Source organism: Meles meles, chromosome 3 (assembly GCF_922984935.1).
Source record: "Meles meles chromosome 3, mMelMel3.1 paternal haplotype, whole genome shotgun sequence".
Taxonomy (NCBI): Eukaryota; Metazoa; Chordata; class Mammalia; order Carnivora; family Mustelidae; genus Meles; species Meles meles.
The window spans coordinates 140997352-141018092 of NC_060068.1; the positions used below are offsets into that span (position 1 = coordinate 140997352).

General features: G+C 49.7%; 1 protein-coding gene across 1 annotated transcript in view; it reads left to right on the forward strand.

The window, feature by feature from the left end:
- The first annotated feature begins 6064 nt into the window (after positions 1-6064).
- Positions 6065-20741, forward strand: part of CCDC69 (coiled-coil domain containing 69) — a 37169-nt gene continuing 22492 nt past the window's right edge. Inside the window, exon 1 of the mRNA XM_046000875.1 lies at positions 6065-6222. Within this exon, the coding sequence (XP_045856831.1) occupies positions 6175-6222 (48 nt within the window). The 5' untranslated portion in view covers positions 6065-6174. The remainder of the gene's footprint in view (positions 6223-20741) is intronic.

Below are 20741 nucleotides of genomic sequence, written 5' to 3' on the forward strand. Positions count from 1 at the left end.
GGGGACTTGTGCAATGCAGATGCCTGGGCCCCACACCCAGTGTTTCTGATTCGGCTGGTCGGGGAGAGTGGGAGGGCAAAAATTTCTAACAGTTTCCCAAGAGATGGGGATGCCGCCGATCGCTGAACTACATTTAAGAACCACTGATGTGAAGAAATGTCCACTCCTGTTCATTACTTGTAGTTTCCAGACCCTAGAGCCCACCACTTACCATGCTGGACAGTTTTCCTTAGAGTAAATCCCTGCATGATGTTATGCCTCTCCTACTCTGTGTTACATATAAGATCCTTGAGAACTTCCTTCTGAACTTTATCCAACAGAGAGAACACTAACCAGATTATTGACATGAATCAACTCTTGGTAAAGAAAATGGTAGAGTGAATCTTACTGCCTGCTCTCCTATGAGAGCCCCAAATCCCAAGCCACGGGACTCCTGGGAAAATGGGCAGAGGTGGCTTCTCACTAATTAGCATTACTCAGGCTCCATTCTCCCTTCCAAAACCTCCCCATTAATTTAGTTGAACACAATTTAATATAATTAATGTAGCAACTCAACTCTCTGGTGAGATGATGACCCACCACAACTACTGGAGACATAAGGCTCAAACTTTAGTATGTAAATTCCTTTGACTCTGTTCTCCAGTTCCTGGTAGATAGGAAAAGAATGAGGACTCCAGAGGATTCCAAAGGACATGAGCCTGCCCATTCCTTGGGAAATACTCCAGTAGAAGCCTAAAGACTCGGGTGCCTGGTTGGTTTGGTCAGTAGAACATGCTATTCATGATCTTAGCGTCATGAGTTCAAGTCCCAACTTAGGGTAGACCTTACTTAAAAACAACAAAAAGCCTGAAGACTCAAAAATTTGGGGTTTTTCCCTCATCTTTTTCTCTTATATATAATTTCAAGAGGAAGCTATCAAAACATTTCCATCAAAGACCTGACAAACTTTTCTCAGCAGAGCCTCACTTCCTACCTCACTTCCTCACTTCCTTTGGGATCTCTAAAAGGAAAAATATTCCAATTAAGTTCAATATAATAAACTTTAATTAGTGACCTATGAATTGGTTAGAAATTGCATTCTGCTGCTAGTGACAGAATCTAAATGGCAGTGGCTTAAACAAATTTATTTTTTATTCTGTTGTGTGAAAAAATTAGTAATTGATCAAGGCTGGTATGGGGGCTGGATAAATTCATCAGAGATCTGGACTCCTTTTATCTTTTTGCTCAGGGTACTAAGATGGCTGCTGGAAGTCAGCCATCATGTCTGTATTCCAGGCAGGAAGAGGAGGTGGGGTCGAGGAAAAGGGGGAGCCTTCTTCCCAGATGAGTCATTTCCTTATTAGAAATTTTCCTGGAGGGGTGCCTGGGTAGCTCAGTGAGTTGAGCTTCTAGTTCTTGATTATGCCTCTGGTCGTGATCTTAGGATCATGCAATCCACCCTGTGTTCGGCTCTGTGCTGTGCATGGAGCCTGCTTGGGATTCTCTCCCTACCTCTCCTCCTGCCTCTCTTCTCTCTCTATCTCACTTAAAAAAAAAAAAAATCCCGGATGCCCCAACCAGTAATTTTCTTTTACATATCACCAGTCACCCCTAGACCCTAGATACAAGGGAGGCTGGGTAAGTAATCCCTTAGCCCACACATTGCTGCCCCGGAAAATAGGATGATTTTATAACTAAGGAAGAGGGAAGAATGGAAGTTGAGTAAGGTGACTGGAAGTCTCTGCCACAATCTACTAAGTACCGGCTGGGTAAGGAGGGAGGAGACATAACCCTTAGTCTAGGTGGGAGGACACACAGAGCCCACAAACAAGTATAACTCAGAGGAAAACCACACGTGTGCCAAGAGAGCTGCGGAACAGGTGCCACAGGCTTTCAGGAGGAGAGGGCATTTGAGCTGCTTTGTGGTGCTTAGTGGAACTATAACCTACAGAGAGGGTGGCATGGAAAGTCACTCTTGGCAGACAGCACACTTGGGGAACAGCTGAGTTCAGTTGGAAGAACTTGAACAGAAAAAGCGTTCAGGGCTGGAAAGACATTTAGCATCACTGAGTTCAAATATTCTTAACTGGGGGGTGCCTGGGTGACTCAGTGGGTTAAAGCCTCTGCCTTCGGCTCAGGTCATGATCCCAGGGTCCTGGGATCGAGCCCCACATCGGGCTCTCTGCTCCATGGGGAGCCTGCTTCCTCCTCTCTCTCTCTGCCTAGTTGTGATTTCTCTCTGTCAAATAAATAAAATATTTTTTTAAAAAAGTTCTTAACTGGGGTTGCATATGCAGCCTTACTGCAGGGGCTTCGGGGGCCCCTGAATTGCCTGAAGTTCTAGACAAAACTTTTTATATATGGGTATATTGTACTTCTCCTATGAAAGAAGTTCAGGATCATCCCCATAGTGTTCTTTCCAATTTTTCCCAAAGAGCCCACCCCGTCCCCGACTTCTGTCCCCTACATGCAACTTAGCCACAAACTCTAATTCTTCATTCCCCAACTCCCCAACCTCCATCTCTACCCTGCCTGGACACGCGCTCTTCCTCCCTCTTGTAATTGCTTCTCCCTGCTTCTCCTCTTACCCTAGATATGGGAAGATGAGTAGTGATCTCCTCCTTGCTGGAAGGACAAAAACATGGCCTGCACAAACACCTAGAAGGGAAATTATTATTTTTTAAGAGAACTTTTTTTAAAGATTTTATTTATTTACTTGACAGACAGAGATCACAAGTAGGCAGAGAGAGGCAGACAGAAAGAGAGGAGGAAGCAGGCTCCCTGTGGAACAGAGAGTCCGATGCGGGGCTCGATCCCAGGACCCTGGGATTATGACCTGAGCCGAAGGCAGAGGCTTTAACCCACTGAGCCACCCAGGCGCCCCTAGAAGGGAAATTATTAAAGAAAGTTGTCTTAGTTGCAGGCAACAGAAACCAACCTGGGATGGTAGGATTCCTTAAAGCATGATCATCCTTTGGCATTGGTATTCCTCCAGGAAGTCCTCCTTCCCTAACTCTATTCACCGTGGTCTCTTATCTTCTTTTAATACTAATACTTTCCACAACTTAACATTAGCTTTATATCCTGTTTTGTATTGTTCCCTCTCTTTTTCTCTGTATAGGTCTAACATTAAAAAACAAAAAGCAGACTATAGCTAATTCAAGGACAAGAACCAAGTCTCCTCCCCTTTTTCTTTGACCATGCCATGACCGAAAGGTGACCAATCATCCCAGTGGTCTTAGGACTAAGGAGACATGGGACTTTCAAAGCTAAAAGTGCAGAAATACTGAGCAAACCAGGATGAATTAGTCACCCTATTCACCCAAGAAATGGGTACACCATACCTTCTTATTGATGGCTCACTATGGGAGACAATTCTGCCATTCACCAGTATTTCTGGTTCTCCTCTCCTTCTGGGTACACACTGTCTGTTCCATCTCCCTGAAGTTGAGCATGACCATGTGACTTGCTCTGGCCAATAAAATGTGAGAGGACTTAACAGGTGTCACTTCTGAGTTGACCCATTTAAGACCTTATGCTTCATTCCCTGTATACACTCTTCTCGTGCCCTGGCAAAACTTGAAGGCCTGGTGTTGAGAAGCCTGCATCAGAGGTTGGTGCAGAATGTCTGTGTGCCGCAGAGTCCCCTGCCTTCCCATGCTGGGCATGTGGTGGGAGCAACACTTAGTTTCACTCACAATAAGTCACTGCATTTTTATGTGTTTCATTACCTCCTCAAAACCTAACCTAACCTGACTGGTACATCAACAAATCTCATTAGCCACTTATTCAAATGCAAGTTACCAAATTAAAAAACAAAACAAAACAAAACAAAAAAAAAAACTCTAGATTTTTTTTCTGAGGCAGGAGCTTTGAAAAATATCACCAAAAAGCCTGTTGTATGGAAGTGGCAAATCTGAGCCTGGTCTCCCAGGAAGCTCAAAGAAGCTGGAGGCAAGAGCTCTTGAGAACAGAGGCCCTAGGAGTTGCCTTCCCAGGTCCCACCTGCCAGCCCAAGCCATTGATTTCAATTGTTGGCATTAAACATTTCAGATCAGTTTTGGAAACTGCAAGTCTTCAGTGTTCAGATGGGAAACTCTCCAAAAGGGGAAGCAACGGGTTGAGGATCAAACAGGGCAATTCCTAGTTATGATCTTCCCACACATTTTTGGCCATTTTGGCTTTGTTTTTTTCCTTTTCTTTTCTACCTAGTTAATTCACAGTCATTGTCTCTTTCTTCAGGTTTTCATATATTAACTCATGTATTCACTTCATGGTGAAAAACTAGTTTTGGTCTCATGAATGGATTTACAAACATATTTTTTTTAAAAAACTTTCTTTTCACAATTGTGATTTTTATATAATAGTCATAAGTATATACTCATTTTTTAATATCTGAAACCTCTCCTGTACAGAGGTGATCACTATTAATACTTCTTTAAAAGTAGGAATGGATTTGTTATTTCTTGTCTTTTTTTAAAACAAGATTTTATTTATTTATTTGACAAGAGAGAGAACACAAGCAGGGGGAGTGGGAGAGGGAGAAGCAGGCTTCCCACTGAGTGGGGAGCCAGATGCGGGGTTCAAACCCAGGACCCTGGGATCATGACCTGAGCTGAAGGCAGATGCTTAATAACTGAGCCACCCAGGCACCCCATGTTATTTCCTTAAACTGAAAAAAATTCATCCTCATCAGTATTTCTACTGGTTACATAACTTTCTGTTTTTATAGATATGTCTTAGTTTATTTAACCAAGCTCCTTTTTTTGGATATTTAGGTTGTTTGGGGTTTTTTTCTGTTTGTTGGTTTATTTAATTTGTTTTTAAATCCTGAGCATGGTTTCAATAAACATTGTAAATTTAAGGAGACACTCTTTTCTCATTACCTGTTTAACATGTCCTATAGCAATGGTTCTCAGACTTTAGCAGGGCTCAGTATCACCTGCCCGGCTTGTGAAACTGTAGATTCCTGAGCCCCATCCCCAGAGTCTAGGATATGTAGGTCTGGGTGGAGTCTGATAATTTGTATTTCTAACAAAGCTGTCTGGTAGTGCGGATCCTGCTGATTTGGGGACCACACTTTGTAAACCACTGTCCTATATTATTCTTCCTTCTAAGAACCTCATATCATCTAGGCCCTTGGTTTCCTTCCTTCTAATCCGCTACACTTGGTTTTATAATCTGTGGAGGGGGAAGTTCTTTTGTAGTGTCATACTCTTTCCTCATTCATGACTGTAAGTCCCTTTCACGTTTGCACACCTTCCCAAGTGTCTCTGGCCTGGTATCATTTGCTAATAGACACACGGAGACACATGCACACTGATTTTCAATGTTAGGTGTGGTTTTGTGGCATTGCCACTCTCAGAAACCTCAGGTAGTGACAAAGTGAGAGTAAATAAAAGTTCTCTTCCCCAGGCAGTGGCATGTTCTGTCCCTTTTTCCCACTGCATCTACCTGTCTGCTTCCCAAGGAGTTGTAATGGGAAACATTTATCCAAGGCAGAGTGTTACAGATGCTTGTGAGCTGGAAAGAGCTATTGACTCAGAAGTGAGGAGGTATTATGATTAAACTAAGTATCATAATGTATTTGTAGGGAAGTGGTTCAAAGCTTAGGTTCAACAAATTCCAGTTTTATTTGGAATTTATTTGGGTTCTGGTACTCACCAGTTATGTGAGCTTAGGCAAATCACGTCTCTGAGCCTCATTTTCCTAACCTGTAATATGTAAGGAATAATATCTTTGTTGCAAGGAGATGGAGAAAAATAAAGTAGTATGTACAATGTAGCCGGCAGCTCTCAAGAAATGGTAGCTGTTGTGTTTTCTCTAAGTAATTGTCTTAAAATTTTTCCAGGTCTTTTCTCTGGCGAGGGCCCGGAAAAGCATCCGTTGCTCCTAGGGAACTCTTCTGCCCTGGCCCAAGGTCGTTATCATTTACAGAGATGCTGGTCACCTGCCTTGGGAGGCAGCACCGTGAACCCCGCGGGCTTCGCGGAGGCCCTGCTCTTCGGGTATTTACGGCGCGCGGCCGCCCCAGCTCCGGCTTAAGTCTGCGCTTCCAGGTTCAGTTTCAGGGTCTCGCCGGCAGCCCCGGCCCGCGGGCGCGCAGCGTTCAGCGGGGCCGGGACTGCTGGGTCCCCCGGGGGGGGGGGGGGCCGCCGGAGTTAGGAGGCGGCGCCCGGGTGTCCCCGGAGGAGGATGGGCTGCGGACACAGCAGGCTGAGCTGCTGCAAAGCCCCCAAAAAGGTAATGGGCGCGGGCGGCGAAGTTTGCCTCGGGAGGGGAGGAGGGTGCGGAACCGCTCCGCCGCAGGGACTCTCGGCGCCTCCGGCCCCCTCCTGTGGTCCCGGGGTGTCGGGCGGAGGACGGCGAGAGGCCGGCGCGGAGGGAGGCGGGGAAAGCTCCGCGGGGCGGCGCTCTTAGCGCCGGTGCGGGGCTGAGCCGCGCGGGGCAGCCGAGTTTACGAACACGGCCCCTGGGCCGGGGAAGCGCAGCTAATTCCGGCTGCCCGAGTGGGGAAATGTTTAGCTGTATAGCAGGTGCCCTTTTCCTTCCGTCTGAGGCTGCTCGCTGTGTGGCCACGGACAAGTGACTTGACCTCTCTGGGCCTTCCTCTTTCCCCACCGTTCTGAGGCACAGAGTCTCCGCGGCCGCTACTCGCAGAGTGGTCCACGGATTTACAGCAGCGGCACCACCCGGGACCTGTTTGAAATGCAGAATCTCAGGCTCTGCCCGGGACCTGCTAACCTAGAACCTGCCTTTTAACGAGATGTCCAGGTGATTACAACAGGCTTTAAACTTTGAGAAGCGCTGGTCTCAGACCTCTTCAGGCCCCAGAGCCGGTGCGTGTGGGCTGTCCTGGGAGTACTGGGAGGGGCCAAAGAGGGAGGAGATCTACCGCCTGCTGCTGCCCTTCCTTTCCTTCCTGTCCCTCCCCCGAGGGGCCTCGGAGCTGGGTTAGGGCCGGGGAGACTCGACTCGGGTTTCTGACAGTAGGACCAGGTGCCCCTTGGGTTCTGACCAGCACAGAAGGTCGGAGCCTGGAGCCAGAGGACAACTTCCTCGGGGGGACGCCCGAGGCACACAGGGGGAAGGGAGGACCCTCAAGTTCTAACCCTTCTGCCTACTACTCCTTGCTTTTCAGCCAGGTGGGAGTCGGTGGTCCCATAAACTTGATGAGCAGTCCCTCCGGAGACCCAGAGAGGCCCCACACTGCAACCAAAAGTAGTTATTTTTCATAAAACTTTAATTCCTCTCTCTCTCTCTCTCTCTCTCTCTTGCTTTACTGGGGCCAATGCAAGCTTTCCCTGCCCTGTGCTAGCTCAGGGAGAAGAGTTTTCGCCCCAAGTACAATGCCTCTTGCTCCTCCTTTATTTCTAAAAACTTCACGAAGCTCTGATGGGAAACCCTCCTGCTGGTCTTCCCTTACTCCAACAGGGAAACTGAGGCTTGCCTGCAGCCGTGGCAGCAGAGGGCTGGCTGATAGGGATAGTGGGCGGAGAAAGCTGAGCCTGTTTTGAGACCCGGAATGGAGCCAGCGATGGGTGGACATCAGTCCTGGCTCTACCATAAACATGTTAGTGACCTTGAGCAGCCTGTACCACTCTTAGGGCCTCAGTTTCTTCCTCTACATGGAGAGGGAGGGAGATGAGCAGGATGATTCGCAAGGGTCTGAGAGTCTGTGTTCTCTGTATCTGTGTCAGCATCTCTGTCTGCAAAGTGAGCCAAGAGTGACTTCCATCTAGGCAGGGGCGGAAGGAGGCTGGAAGAGGGGCTCCATTCCAGGGCTGACACTTCCACAGTGAGCATGGGTTCCCCTGCCTCCTTGCCCTTCCAAGAGCATTACCAGCTGTCCCTGTCTGTCCTTGGCGTAGCCTGAACTGGACAACCCCCACCCCCCACCCCCCACCCCAAGCTGTGAAGGGCAATAAAACCCCCACAGACTATCCCCTTGGAAAAGGGCCCCAGGTACCACCTGTGCTGATGCACAGATCAGAGGGTAAGGCCTGGAGAAGGGAAGGGTCTTGACTGAAGTCACAGAGTAACTTAGAGTGGAACCCAGGTGTCCGGCTCCCTAGTCCAGTGCTCTTTGTCTGTATCCCTACTCTGTGCTTCTGGTGGCTTCTTATTGATTCCAAAGCCTTTTGGCATTAAAGCCTTCACTCCATTGCCTCAGGGCAGTCTGGCATGTCTTCCCGGCCCCAGCAATGCCAGGCCCTTGCCCCTGTGGGGCAGGACCTATAAGCCAGTTCATTTGAAGTTCACGCCTGTTTCCATCCCTCCAGGCTGTGCCCCTGCCCAGTTTCTCATCCAAATCCCACAAGGCCTGAGCTCACAAGGCCATTCCCACCAGCTGTCAGTCCCCTCGGGGATACAGGGCTTCAAGGATGGGATGTACAAAAATGAGCTCACACTGCAGAAGGGTTAGGTCACGGCAACCATGACTCACGCTGAGTGGACTTTGCAGAGAGCTTTCACATCCCACGGGCCTTACAAAAGCCCCGGAAGCTTGGCTGAGCTGCAGGCACTTTGCCATGCCACAGGTGAAGTCCCAGAGCTTCAGGCAGCAGTGATGCATCCAGCGTCGTAGGGTCCATTGATGACAAAGCTGTTCACCTGAGCCTGGTTTTCTGTACCTCCCTCTGGTGCTCATCACCTCATTTAGGTGCTGCCCAACTATTTGAGTGAGCAAGTGAGGGCCAACCAGCCAGGCTAGGGGCCAGGCCGGCGTGCAACTGTGGTATCTCACCCAGCCTCGGGAGATACAGGAAGACTCCTTGGATGGGGAAAGAAGAGGTGTGGGGATGCCTTGACTGAGCGTTGATGGTTTGGGAGGAGTTCCAACTGAGGCAGAGAGAAGAGCCTGAGTGGGGGCTGAGCCGGAGGAGAGTGCAGAATGACGGGGCTCACTGTGGAAAGTAGAGGTGGCCGGCAGCAAGGAAGGAGCCCAGCGTGCTCAGTGGGGACTACCCCAGCTGGGGACAGAGATCTGACCACAGGACCTCTCAATCCTTCCAAGTTCAAGGATTAGAGGGTTTGCTGAGTCCTGTAGTCTCCTGTACCTGTGACCTATGCCTGGTGGGCTTAGCTAAGAGACCCAACCTGAGGCTAAGTCAGGGCCTTACTGGGATGAGTTGAAACCCTGATGAGTGCTTAAGTGGGGATCCCTGGCAGGTGGGGGCTGAGGAGTCATTGGCACTGTCAGGTCCTTTCTAAACCCATCTTGACTGAGACCCTGGGTGATGTGGTCATGTCCCCAGGAAGACTTGAGGGGGAGGAGCCAAGGAAAGAAATTTGCTGTGGACTTGGCTATAGGAATGACATGGGAGTCCAGAAGGGCCTTCTATCCCCAGTAGCTTACAGTGCTCCCCCCGGCCGGGTGGGGAGGGTCACCTAGTGCCTCATGGTCAACCCCCTGTGTGTGTGCCTGGTGTAGTGTCGGAACTCCGCAGCCCCCCAGGACTTTGGCTCTGGCCGCAGCACCACAGCCCAGAGCAGAGAGTCAGAGAACCCGCTCAGCACAGCTCCCACAGCTGGGCCTCAGGCAATGGGTTCTCAGTGGGTCGGTCTTTCAGGAGACTTTCAGGAGCACTTCTGGGTAGCAGGCCAGCAAGCGAGGTAGGGATGCAGAAGTGAATGACCTGGAAGAGGCTGGCAGGGGTACACGGAATTCCGAAACAAACCATGGACACTGAAGGGGTAGGCTCTAGAGCCGGGGTCCTGGGTTCTTTTTCTCCCTGTGTACAGCGGGGCTGGGTGTTAGGTGCTGCTTCGGTCTTAGCTCAATCGCACTCCGTTAAGTGGCTGTGGACAGGGCTTGGCTTCTCCATGCTTCAGTTTTCTCATCTGTGAGAGAGGTGTGAGATTAGCTCCTGGGTCATAGGGTTGTTCTAAAGATTAGTTGAAAGAAGGCACGCAGCAGAGCCCCTGGTACACTGACTGGCAAGTGGCATGCCCTTGATAGGAGGTCATGTGGGTGAGGCCAGAGGGAGACGTAATCATACTTCACGGACATCACTGCCTGGATCGTGCCCAGCAAAAGCAAACAGGGATGTGGGAGACAGGGGGATATTAATGACCTTGAGGTTGGGGACATGAAGCCTGGAGCCTGGCTGTTGCCTTCGAACCTCTGAAGTGTTGCCAAGGGGACGTAGGGAGCAACCTTGTTCTCTGTTGTTCCAGAAGGCAGAACTGTGGCCGGTGAAGCTAAAGGAAGCCAGATTCTACTTCTCGTGAGGAAGAAAGGTAGCAAATTTCCCATCTCCAGAGGAGTTCAAGCAGAAGTCAGGCAACATTTTGGCAAGACTAGAAGAGTGGATGCGAGCCCAGGACTAGTAAATATTTAGGATTCGGCTTAAGAAATCTAATTCTGGGTCACCTGGGTGCTCAGTGGGTTAAGTGTCTGCCTTCAGCTCAGGTCATGATCCTGGGGTCTTGCAATTGAGTCCAGCATCGGGCTCCTTGCTCTGCGGGGAGCCTGCTTCTGCCTCTGCCTCTACCTGCTATATTCTGTCTGCTTGTACTCTCTCTCTCTATCAAATAAATGACTAAAATTTTTTAAAAAAGAAAAAAATCTAATTCTGATTATTATAATATTTAATGCAAAATTTCAGGCTTGGGAAAATACAAAGAAGTTTAAAAATCACCATTAAGGGGCGCCTGGGTGGCTCAGTGGGTTAAAGCCTCTGCCTTCGGCTCAGGTCATGATCCCAGGGTCCTGGGATCGAGCCCCGCATCGGGCTCTCTGCTCAGCAGGGAGCCTGCTTCCTCCTCTCTCTCTCTCTCTCTGCCTGCCTCTCCGCCTACTTGTAATTTCTGTCTTTCAAATAAAAAAAAAAAAAAAATCACCATTAAGAGGCACCTGGGTGGCTCAGTGGGTTAAGCCTCTGCCTTTGGCTCAGGTCATGATCCCAGGGTCCTGGGATCGAGCAGGGAGCCTGCTTCCTCCTCTCTCTCTGCCTGCCTCTCTGCCTGCTTGTGATCTCTCTCTCTGTGTCAAATGAATAAATAAAATCTTAAAAAAAAAATCACCATTAAGACATAGCCTCTGTGTACATTTCAGTGTCCTGTATATATATGTATGTATATGTATAATATACATAAGGGTGACTATTTTTACATGATTGGGACTGTATTTTATTTTATTTTATTTTAAGATTTTATTTATTTATTTGACAGACAGAGACCACAAGCAGGCAGAGAGGCAGGCAGAGAGAGAGGTGGGGAAGCAGGCTCCCCACTGAGTGGAGAGCACGATGCGGGGTTTGATCCCAGGACCCTGAGATCATGACCTGAGCCGAAGGCAGAGGCCTAACCCACTGAGCCACCCAGGCTTCCTGGGACTATGTTTTAAAGAGGTTATATTCTAGTTAATATTTTGCTGGAGGACTTCTTGTTACATAGTCCATGGAAACACAATTTTTAATGCACCTAATATTTTGTGCATGCTCCATGGCTTATGTAACTGGTTTGGACCCTTGGTTGCTTGCATTCCCCACTCCTACCCTCATTCTTCATAAGCATCCTCAGGTTTTCATCCTAATGTGTTGGGGAGGGGTGGCTCTGAGCTCAAAATGAGGGGAGCGGAGAGGCTGAGGGAATGCCTCCTGGGAGAGCTGGCCTGTTGGCTGGGCTTTGAAGGTTGGCGTGATAGGGCTAGACAGTTGTGTGGGGGTGAGTGGGATAGAGGCAAGTCCAGGCTCCTGACACCTGGGCAATAGAACAGGGCGAATCTGACCTTTCAGCTTGGTTTGTCGAGGGTTGGGCAGTTGAAGAACTTGAGAGGAAGCTGACTTTCCCGGGCCCTGAGCCCTGTCCCCCAAGCATCGTGGAGACGATGGTGTGTATGTAGCCTCTGAGCTGGCGATTTTTGCCCAACCCATTAAAATCATCCCAGCTAAATCCAGTATCAGCTTCCATATACAGGCACTCTGAGAATCTTGTGAGGTTGGAAGCCAGATTTCTATTTTATAAGAGGATTCTATACCAGTGGCCTATGACCATTAGAAAACTTTAAGATAATCCTTGCCTTAAAGACACAGTCTTTGACAACACATTTTCTGCACAAGTATGCAGTTTTAATTCTGTTCTTTTCCTTTGTAGTTGAATTCCCAGGTGGCTAGTGTAGGTCCCCCAAGGGTAGGATATGTCCCCCACCACCTAAAGACTTCCATCTTTGCCTCAGTTGGGTGCTGAGTTTGGGGCCCATGCTTCATGTCCTTTTTGTTGTAAAGAGGGCAGAAAAGATAAAACTTCACATTAGTTGCCCAGAAGCAGGCTGCTATGAAAGTCAAGTTGGTGATGGTCCTAAGCGGGGAGGCACTGCCCACTGACCTCTCAGCGTTCACAGATCAGCTGCTAAACAACAGCCTGAAATCTGCCTGGAAAGGGGGTTCTCAAAGGTCTTCATATAACATTCATGAACATTCATGTTCAAAAAAGAAACTTGGAAATTGTAGAGACACCCCCTCCCCCCCACCCCAGTAAAAGGGAGAGCCCGATGGTTGGCCCAAGTTCTGGCTCTGACATTTTGGGGGCACCTGGGTTCCCATATTTGTCCCCTCAGCATCCTCCACCCTCAGAACCCTGTGAGCCCTGCTGGTCGACCAGGGAGAGCAGGACACATAGGTGGGGGAGGAGGAGCTCCTGTGAGCCCGGTGTGGGCAGACAGTAGGAGCAAAAGAAAAAAACCCATCCATCTTTAGCATGTGTAGATCTAAATCTGTCCATTACCTGAAGACAAGTCATCCTGCTTCTCTTGCCAGGTGAATTTTAATCCCTAGGAATCGTTTATCTTGTTACTTTATTTTCAAACCTGAATCTTCCAGAACATCTAGGCCAAACGCCTTACAATAGATAAAACATCCATCCCACGTCCAGGCTTTCCCCCGGATAAGTGATGTACAGCCTGACCTACTTCCACTTCTCCCTCTCCCCCACTGTACACTGAGTATAGGAGGAACCTTGTAGACCTCCTTGCCACTTCTCCACGGCTCCCCCAACCCTACCCGCTGCCCATTCCTTTAGGATGTAGCCTTGACATTAGATTAGAAAGTTATCTGTACTGGCATGGGGGTAGAATGCACCCCCCCCACTAAAACTCAGGTACACCGAGAACCTATGAATGTGACCTTTTTTGAAAATGGGTTTTTTAGGAGATGGAATCCAGTTAAGATGAGGTCCTACTGGATTACAGTGGGCCTTCATCCAATGACTGTTGTCCTCATAAGAACAGGACAATTCGGACAGGGTGAAGGCCATGTGATAACAGAAGCACAGCTCAGAGTGCTGCAGACACACAAGCCAAGAAACACCAAGGATTTGTGGCATCCGCCAGAGGCTGGGGGAGAGGGATCGAACAGATTCTCCCTCAGAACCCCCAGAAGGAACCAACTCTCCTGACACCTTGATTTTGGACTCCTAGCCTCCAGAACTGTGAGAGAATCCATTTCTGTTTTAGGACTCCGACTCGGGGGTAATTTGTTACAGCAGCCCTGGGAAGCTTGTACATCTTCAGGTTAATGACTCCCAACCCCAGCTCTCACCCTCCACTGTCAGTCAAAGTGGGCAGCAAGAACCCAAGACTTCCCGTTTGGACCCATGGCTGCCCCAGAAGAGTAGGGAGCGTGGCAAGCAAGGAGGGGCTCGGGCAAGGCCCAGAGGCTTTTTCGGCCACCAGCCTCGGCTCCTGTGGGAGAAAGCGCCGCCCTGGGAGTCAGCCAGACTCTGACTCCAGCCTCTGCCACTCACTGGCTGGGGATCTGAGCTAGGAGGTCCTCTCCCTGGGCCTTGACATCCCCATCTGTACAATGACTGCCTCGGCTGCTTTTAGGTTTCAAGAGAGGTATGTCTTCTTGTTGTTAATCCTTTGCACACAAGTAAAACATGAATACATCACTATTTAAAAGATTCTAAGAATTCAGGTAACACTAAATGTCCCCCTCCTTGGCTACAGCAGTCTTTGTCCTTTCTCTAGAAATGACAAGTGCCGGCCGTCTGTGCTTTCCTAGGGGCTTTTTCTCTGTTCATTTGTGTGCATTGATGTACCGAGAAAAAAGGCTCATTTTGCATATCCGTGTTCTACTAAATGCCTTTCTGACTTTGTAGGTAAAATGTCCTCCATGGTTGAGACTTACACGTGACCTTGCGTAGTGTCACGTACGTTCGTGTGTTGAGGCAGGCCCCACGACAGACATGCGGCTGGCTTCCAGAGTGTCCCTGTTACAAACGGCGCGCCCTGAGTTCCCCGGGGAGGCACGGCTGCCCTCGCTAATGTGTGTCTCTCTGCGGGCAGTGCGGTTGCGGGGGTGTGGGGCCCCGTGCCTGTAACCTGGGGTGGGGAGGGAAGCTACTGACTCCCCGTCACCCTCTGCTCCAGGCAATTACTGCCTCCCCACAGGGGCTGCTTGAGAACAGGGGGTGGTGGGAAGGGCTCAGGACACCCACCCGGGTCCTCCTGAGCAAGGGCGCCTCTTTTCTTGTCCTCTGGGGAAGCCCTCTTCACTCAGGGGTTGACAGCTGAGTGTCAGATCGTCTGCCCTGCTCTGCCCCGAGCAAACGAGCCCGACAGGACTTGACACAGGATGAAGTGGCAGGGTGACCTCACTCTGCCCCTTCTCCTACATCCGAAGCACGTCAACACTAGAAGGACTCCGATGTATCCCCATTGCCCAACTCCTGGCCACAGAGAAGAAGCAACCATAGCCAGGAGAGGGTCAGGTACTTTCCCAAGGTCACGCAGCCAGTGGCAAGCCCGGATTTCGACTCTAGACCCCCACGTGGGAGTTTGCCATTGGGTTGGAGAGGCCGGTGGACATCTGGCATATTATCTCAGCCCCTGCCTCAGCTGCTGACATCATTTTCTGTCTCATTCCCTCAGGGTCTCAGGCGGACCCAAATGCCAGACTTGGTGCTGAAGGCTTTTGCCGGCTCCAGGCCCTCAAAGCCGACCGGAACTGTGGACACCCCAGGAAGCTTGTAGCGGACAGGAAAACGTGGGCTCTGGGGAGAAAGACAAGGGATATCGCGCATCGGAAAGCCTTTCTGTCACTGTCTGTGAACAGGGCTGGGCCCCATGCTCAAGGCCTCCCCCACAGTCCACCAAGGCCTCGCCGGCCTGGTGCTAAAGAGGGAAGTGGTTCTGTCCTCCTCTGAGATCTCACTTCTCAGTTGATCAGATAGAAGCACTAGAGACCACATCCGGCCCTGCCTGGGGAGCGCTGGGGGCATCGCAGGTGTCCCGAGAATGCGCGGTGCGCCACAGTGGAACTCAGTGGTGCAGGCTGGCCCTCCAACCGTTAGACCACCCTGATCTCCTAGCCACGCTGGTCTGTCCCGGGGCACGCAGTGGGCGATGCTGATGCCACATGCTGAAACATGAATGAGGTGAACTAAATCTTCAGTGTCCCCAGCATGGTGGGAATAAAATCAAATTCAGACATTACTTGGGCAAAATGCTTCTGCCCGTCCATCTTAGAGATAGGGAAGCTGAGACCTGTGTCCTTACTGTGATCTTCCAATGGAGCCTCTGTGATTTGGGTGTGAATGCTTGTATTTCTCAACAGCCCTGAACATTTAGGCCCTGCCTTTCCTCCCCCTTCTGGAGGGGGGCCCTTTGGGCCTCCACACCACCCCACCCCTCCTTCCTGCCTCTCCCTTCAGCCAATAGGCTCTGCCCGGGGGTTGTTAAGATTCTGAAACTACTGGTGCGGGCCCCACCCACGCTGAGTCTAGACACCGGAAAGGCAGCTCTGATACAGCACAGGGGTGTGATCTGAGTCCCCTGAGGCCCCGGATCTGGTCTGTCCTCTCCGCTTTGGCTATGGGGATCAATCTGGTGTATGCATAAAGGAAATGGAAGGGCCTCCAGGCTCCCCCTTGAATCTGGATTCTCATTAGGGCTCTGCTCCCCTGCTTTGTGCTTTCTGACAAGTGTTGTCCATCCCACCTCTGGGCCTCCATTTCTCCATCTGGAAATAGGAAGCAGGGATTAGAATAAACAGTCTTCAGGGATCCTTCCAACCCTGCCTTCTGGTTCCTAGGAAGCATTCCTCAACCAGAATGGGTGTGATAGATAGAACTCTGGCCGTGGGAAACCAGGGGACAGGAAAGGAACTAGTGACTTTTTAAAAAAATCTTATTTATTATTTGAGAGAGAGAGAGATTGAGAGAATGACCAGGAGGAGGGGCAGAGGAAGAAGCAGATTCCCTATGGAGCAGGGAGCCTGATGTGGTGCTCCATCCCAGACCCTGGGATCATGACCTGAGCCAAAGGCAGATGCTTAACCAACTGAGCCACCCAGGTACCCAAGAGCTAGGTAACTCTTAAGGGTCCTTTGATTACTAAATTCTCTAAGCAAAGCAGAAATAATGAGGACCACTCTGACTGATACCACTCAATCAGAAATACACAAATCCTGAAGGCCCTTGGAAAGCATGGAGTGATGGTCCCTACAGCGAGGTGAGAACAAGTGTGGTCAGGAAAGCCTGGGCCATCCTCAGGGCTGCTCTTGACTCCCATCCTAGCAGGGGCCCCAACATAAGGGATGCCTGGGCAGCTTCTGTCTGAGTGGCTTCTGCCTTACTCACCGTTGCCTGGTGCAGCTCACAGTTTGAGGGAAATTGAGGCATCTACCCCAAAGACTTTAGTGCAGGACTCTGGAAATTCACCCCAAAGTACTACAACCTGGAGAATATTCAACAGAACCCTCCGAGGTCATGTTCATGCTGGTGGCTTTCATACACCACCTGAACTTTATGCTTACCAGAGGGCTTAATTTGCTGAACATCAAAGATGCTTTATAGAATTATAGACTGTCAGAGTTGAAGGTTCTCTGTGATCACTCCTTCCAACCTGCAAAATGAAGTTTGCCTTTCTTGAATGCTACCAGTGACGGAGAACTCACTATCACCACCAAACCCCCAACTCTAGTAAGGCAGCCTATCTCTGTATGGGATAGTTCTGAAATTCTACTTCATGTTGAACTGAAACTTCTTGGAACTTCTAGTCCTTAACCACAAGCCTGCCCTCCGAGGCTGCAGACCACACACTAGCAGCTTCTACCTCACGAGATTTGAAGGCAACGGCCAGGTTTCTCAAGGCTGAACAACGATTGTTAACAGGAGCTCCTGTAATCTGGTTTGGGGCTCCTTCCACGTGTCATCAGCTCCATTTGGATGCATTCCAGTTTGTCAATTTACCGTTAGAAATGCAAGCATATCCTTCGGGGTCTCACTGGACCCGATGTGAGCTCATCTGGCTTCTCCGCAGCTCTGGCCACCACGCTCCCACTCTACCCAGCTCTGCACCCGTATTGGGCAGCCACATCCTACCGCAGACCAGGTTCGTTTCAGGTTGGACCCAAAGCAGGGCTCTGCTCCGGGCCGGACCAGACCTGGGTGTGTGTTACCAAGATACAAGGACGCTGTTTCCGGCCTCCATATTGGAAGGGCTGTCCTGGTGTTTGGAAGAACGAACAGAACACCTGTTCCGACCCTGAGGTGTTGCAGATAGAGAAACTGAAGTCCAGCGCAGGCAAGAGACTTGCCTAAAGTCTCATAGGAAAGCTGGAACCCAGGTCTCCTGGTGTCTCCCCCAGTCCTAGGTTCTCCCTACGTCCTGTGCTGCCAGCTGCCCCCCTTTCACTGTCTTCTCCCAGTTTCTGTTGACTCGGGAAACCCCACTGACCCTGCTATCCCTCTTCCAGAGCTCAGTCTGGATGACTGACCCCAGCCCTGGGCCTCCCTGCTCTGCTTTTGGAGGGGAAATTCTTGTGTCCATCTCCCAGCTCCCGTCCTCTCCCACCACAGGGTGATCTCTGCTCAGTGGCCTCTGAGGAGGGAGCTGCCCGAGCCCCAGCCTGCGGATTTTCCATGTGCTTATCAATCCTGCTCAGCTCTGGGCTATGTGTCCTCAGGTTCCTGTGAGCATCAGAGTTGCTTGCATAGACTGGCCAATTAGAGCTCCCCGGCACACCCACCACCCTTGGATCCTGTGGGTCTAGAACTGGGTGCCGGAGGTTGTGTTAAGCAAACATTCCAGGAGGTTCTAATACGGGAGATCTAGAGACCACATTCCTAGAAATAGTGTTCTGGGCATCATAGCAGATGCTGGGACAAATTCGAAGTGGGTTTCAAACATGGTCCCTGTCTCAAGGAGCCGGTTGGCCTCGTTGGAGAAACATAGGGATCCAGGTAGATCCCCACATGGGTGTCCGAGCAGACACCCAGGCACAGAGCTGCTGGGGACTAACCCAGTGCTGGGGAGAGACAGAGAGGAAACGTGACAGGTACTCAGTCTGGAAGCCTGAGGAACTGTGGAGGGTGCGTCATGCTGGGATGAATGCCTCGGGATGGCCTCCAACACAGGGATGTGCCCACTGGGGCCAGGAGTACAACAGGCTTGTTTGGTCTGGGTCTAGCAAATTTGCCAATTTTTTTAAAGAAGTAATACTAGCCCCTGTTGGCAGGGCTGCTGTGAAACTGTCCTTGTCATGCTCCAACAGTGGGTGCATTCATGGGTAGAACCTTTATGGAGGTTAAAGCCAGTGGTTTTGGATGGGAAAAAAAATCATATAAATCAGCAAGTGATTGGTGAAAGCATAATTGGGAAATTAAGAAATGGAAATAAATGAAGTATTCAGGCAGATTGTTAAACAATTGAACTCGTTCACAAAGATGTAATATTTGAGTCATTCAAATTAATGTATCTACAGAACACTTAATGCCGTATCGTAAAGGCCCATAATATATTTGAAAAAGAACAACATAAGGAAGTATGTCATGTTCCAGTAATTAATAAATAGATCTATTATTACTACTACTATAATTGGAGGGAGATGTTTACAAATATTTATGAAAGAAATAGGGAGAAAGAAGAGGATGTTCGCCTGAGGACAGATAGTGGTGAGTCTTTTTTTTTAAAGTCATATAAGTAGAAAGAGAGTGAGTACAAGCAGGGGTAGAGGCAGGCAGATGGAGAGGGAGAAGTAGACTCCTCATCAAGCAAGGAGCCCAAGGAAGAACTTTATCGCAGGACCCTGGGGTCATGACCTGAGCTGAAGGCAGATGCTTCACTGACTGAGCCACCCAGGCATCCCGGTGATAAGTCTTGGACGTCGCTGGTAGCTGTAATCCTGGGAGTTATTTTGTCAGGATCTGGGGACTTGAGCGCAGGGTCCTGGCCTGCCTGTGGTCCAGAAGCTGTTAGTGGGGGAGAGTTTTTCATCTTTCTGCGGTGGTGATCTGGCAGAAGACAGTTTTTCATGAGCTCGATGATCTTACTTCAGGCCAGTCTGAGGGAGAGCTACCAAAGCACTACAGGGCCTTTGTTCTTGCCCTGCTTTCCAGACAGAACGTAGTAAACTCAGGCAATGTTTGAGCTCTCAGAATATGCCAGACACTCTAAGGCCATTATCCCATCTAATCCTTAAAACGATTACCTGAGGAAACCCAGGCTTGGGAGGGCCATGCAGTCACACAGTGTTACATTTAGGATTTGAATCCTGGTGTGGGTAATTCTAGAATCCCAGAGTTCTTTTGTTTTTATTTTTTAAAAGTTTTTATTTATTTATTTATTTATTTTAGAGATAGGGAGGGGCAGAGGCAGAGAAGCAGACTCCATGCTGAGCCCAGAACCTGACTTGAGGATTGATCCCACAGCCCGGATGTCATGACCTACGCCGAAACCAAGAGCTGGATGCTTAACCAGCTGAGCCATCCAGGCACCCCTGGAATCCCAGGGTTCTTAACCACACTGCTCCTGTCTCTACTGTGCTGAGACCTGGTTCTAATGTTGAGTTTGCCATCTAGGCACAGCGTGACCATATCCTACCTCCCTGGGTTTCCTGTGATAAACTTGGATGTGAGTACTACGGAGAGGAGCAGAGGTCAGAGGCTGACCTCCACCACGGGGATCCACTAAGACCTTCTTGACTCTATACCTAGCAAAGGAGGGAGCAGGAACCCAGAGGAGGGAAGAGATTTGTCCAGGGTTGTAGAAGAGCTGGGACTAGAATCCAGGAATTCTCAGTCCCACGAAAACACCCCCAGGTTAGCGTAACCAGGGGTGGAATGGGGGATAAGACAACTATTGATCTCCCTCCTTCCAAAACCCCTGGGTACAAAGGCTGGCTCCTGTCACTTCCCCAGACTTGCTTTGACAATTTCCCTGACTTGGGCGTGGGCCAGGCATGCCCTCTCTCATGGGCAGAGAGAGCTGAGTCTTCACCCTTCACCAGGTGGAAGGAGACCTCTGTTGTCAGGGATATCGGCCCCCGAGGGCCAGGGGGACGGCACCGTGTCTTGTTCCATTTGCCAGGGCTCCTGCTGCACCGGGCTCTGTGCCAGGCACTGTGGGGCAGGAACAGAAGGTTGTAGAAGCCTGCTTGACTTACCTTCCTTCCCCAACCAGCAGTACACTTTCTAGCAGCAGGTCAATCATTCTTGAGTTCAGGAAATTGTTAATAATTGTATGCAATAACTGATGTTTAAAAATCTGTGACCAGAGTAAACAGTACAGTTAATTGAATATTTTCATACTCTTTCCACAGGATGGCTTATTTTTTTTAAGTATCTCTCACTTTTTTCTTTTTCTTTCTTTCTTTCTTTCTTTCTTTCTTTCTTTCTTTCTTTCTTTCTTTCATTCTTTCTTTTAGAGAGGGAGGGAGGGGGAAGGGGGCAGAGGGAGGGAGAAAATCTTAAGGAGACTCCACACCCAGTGTGGAATCCCAACAGCCCGGAGCCTGATCCATCTCCCAACGCTGAGA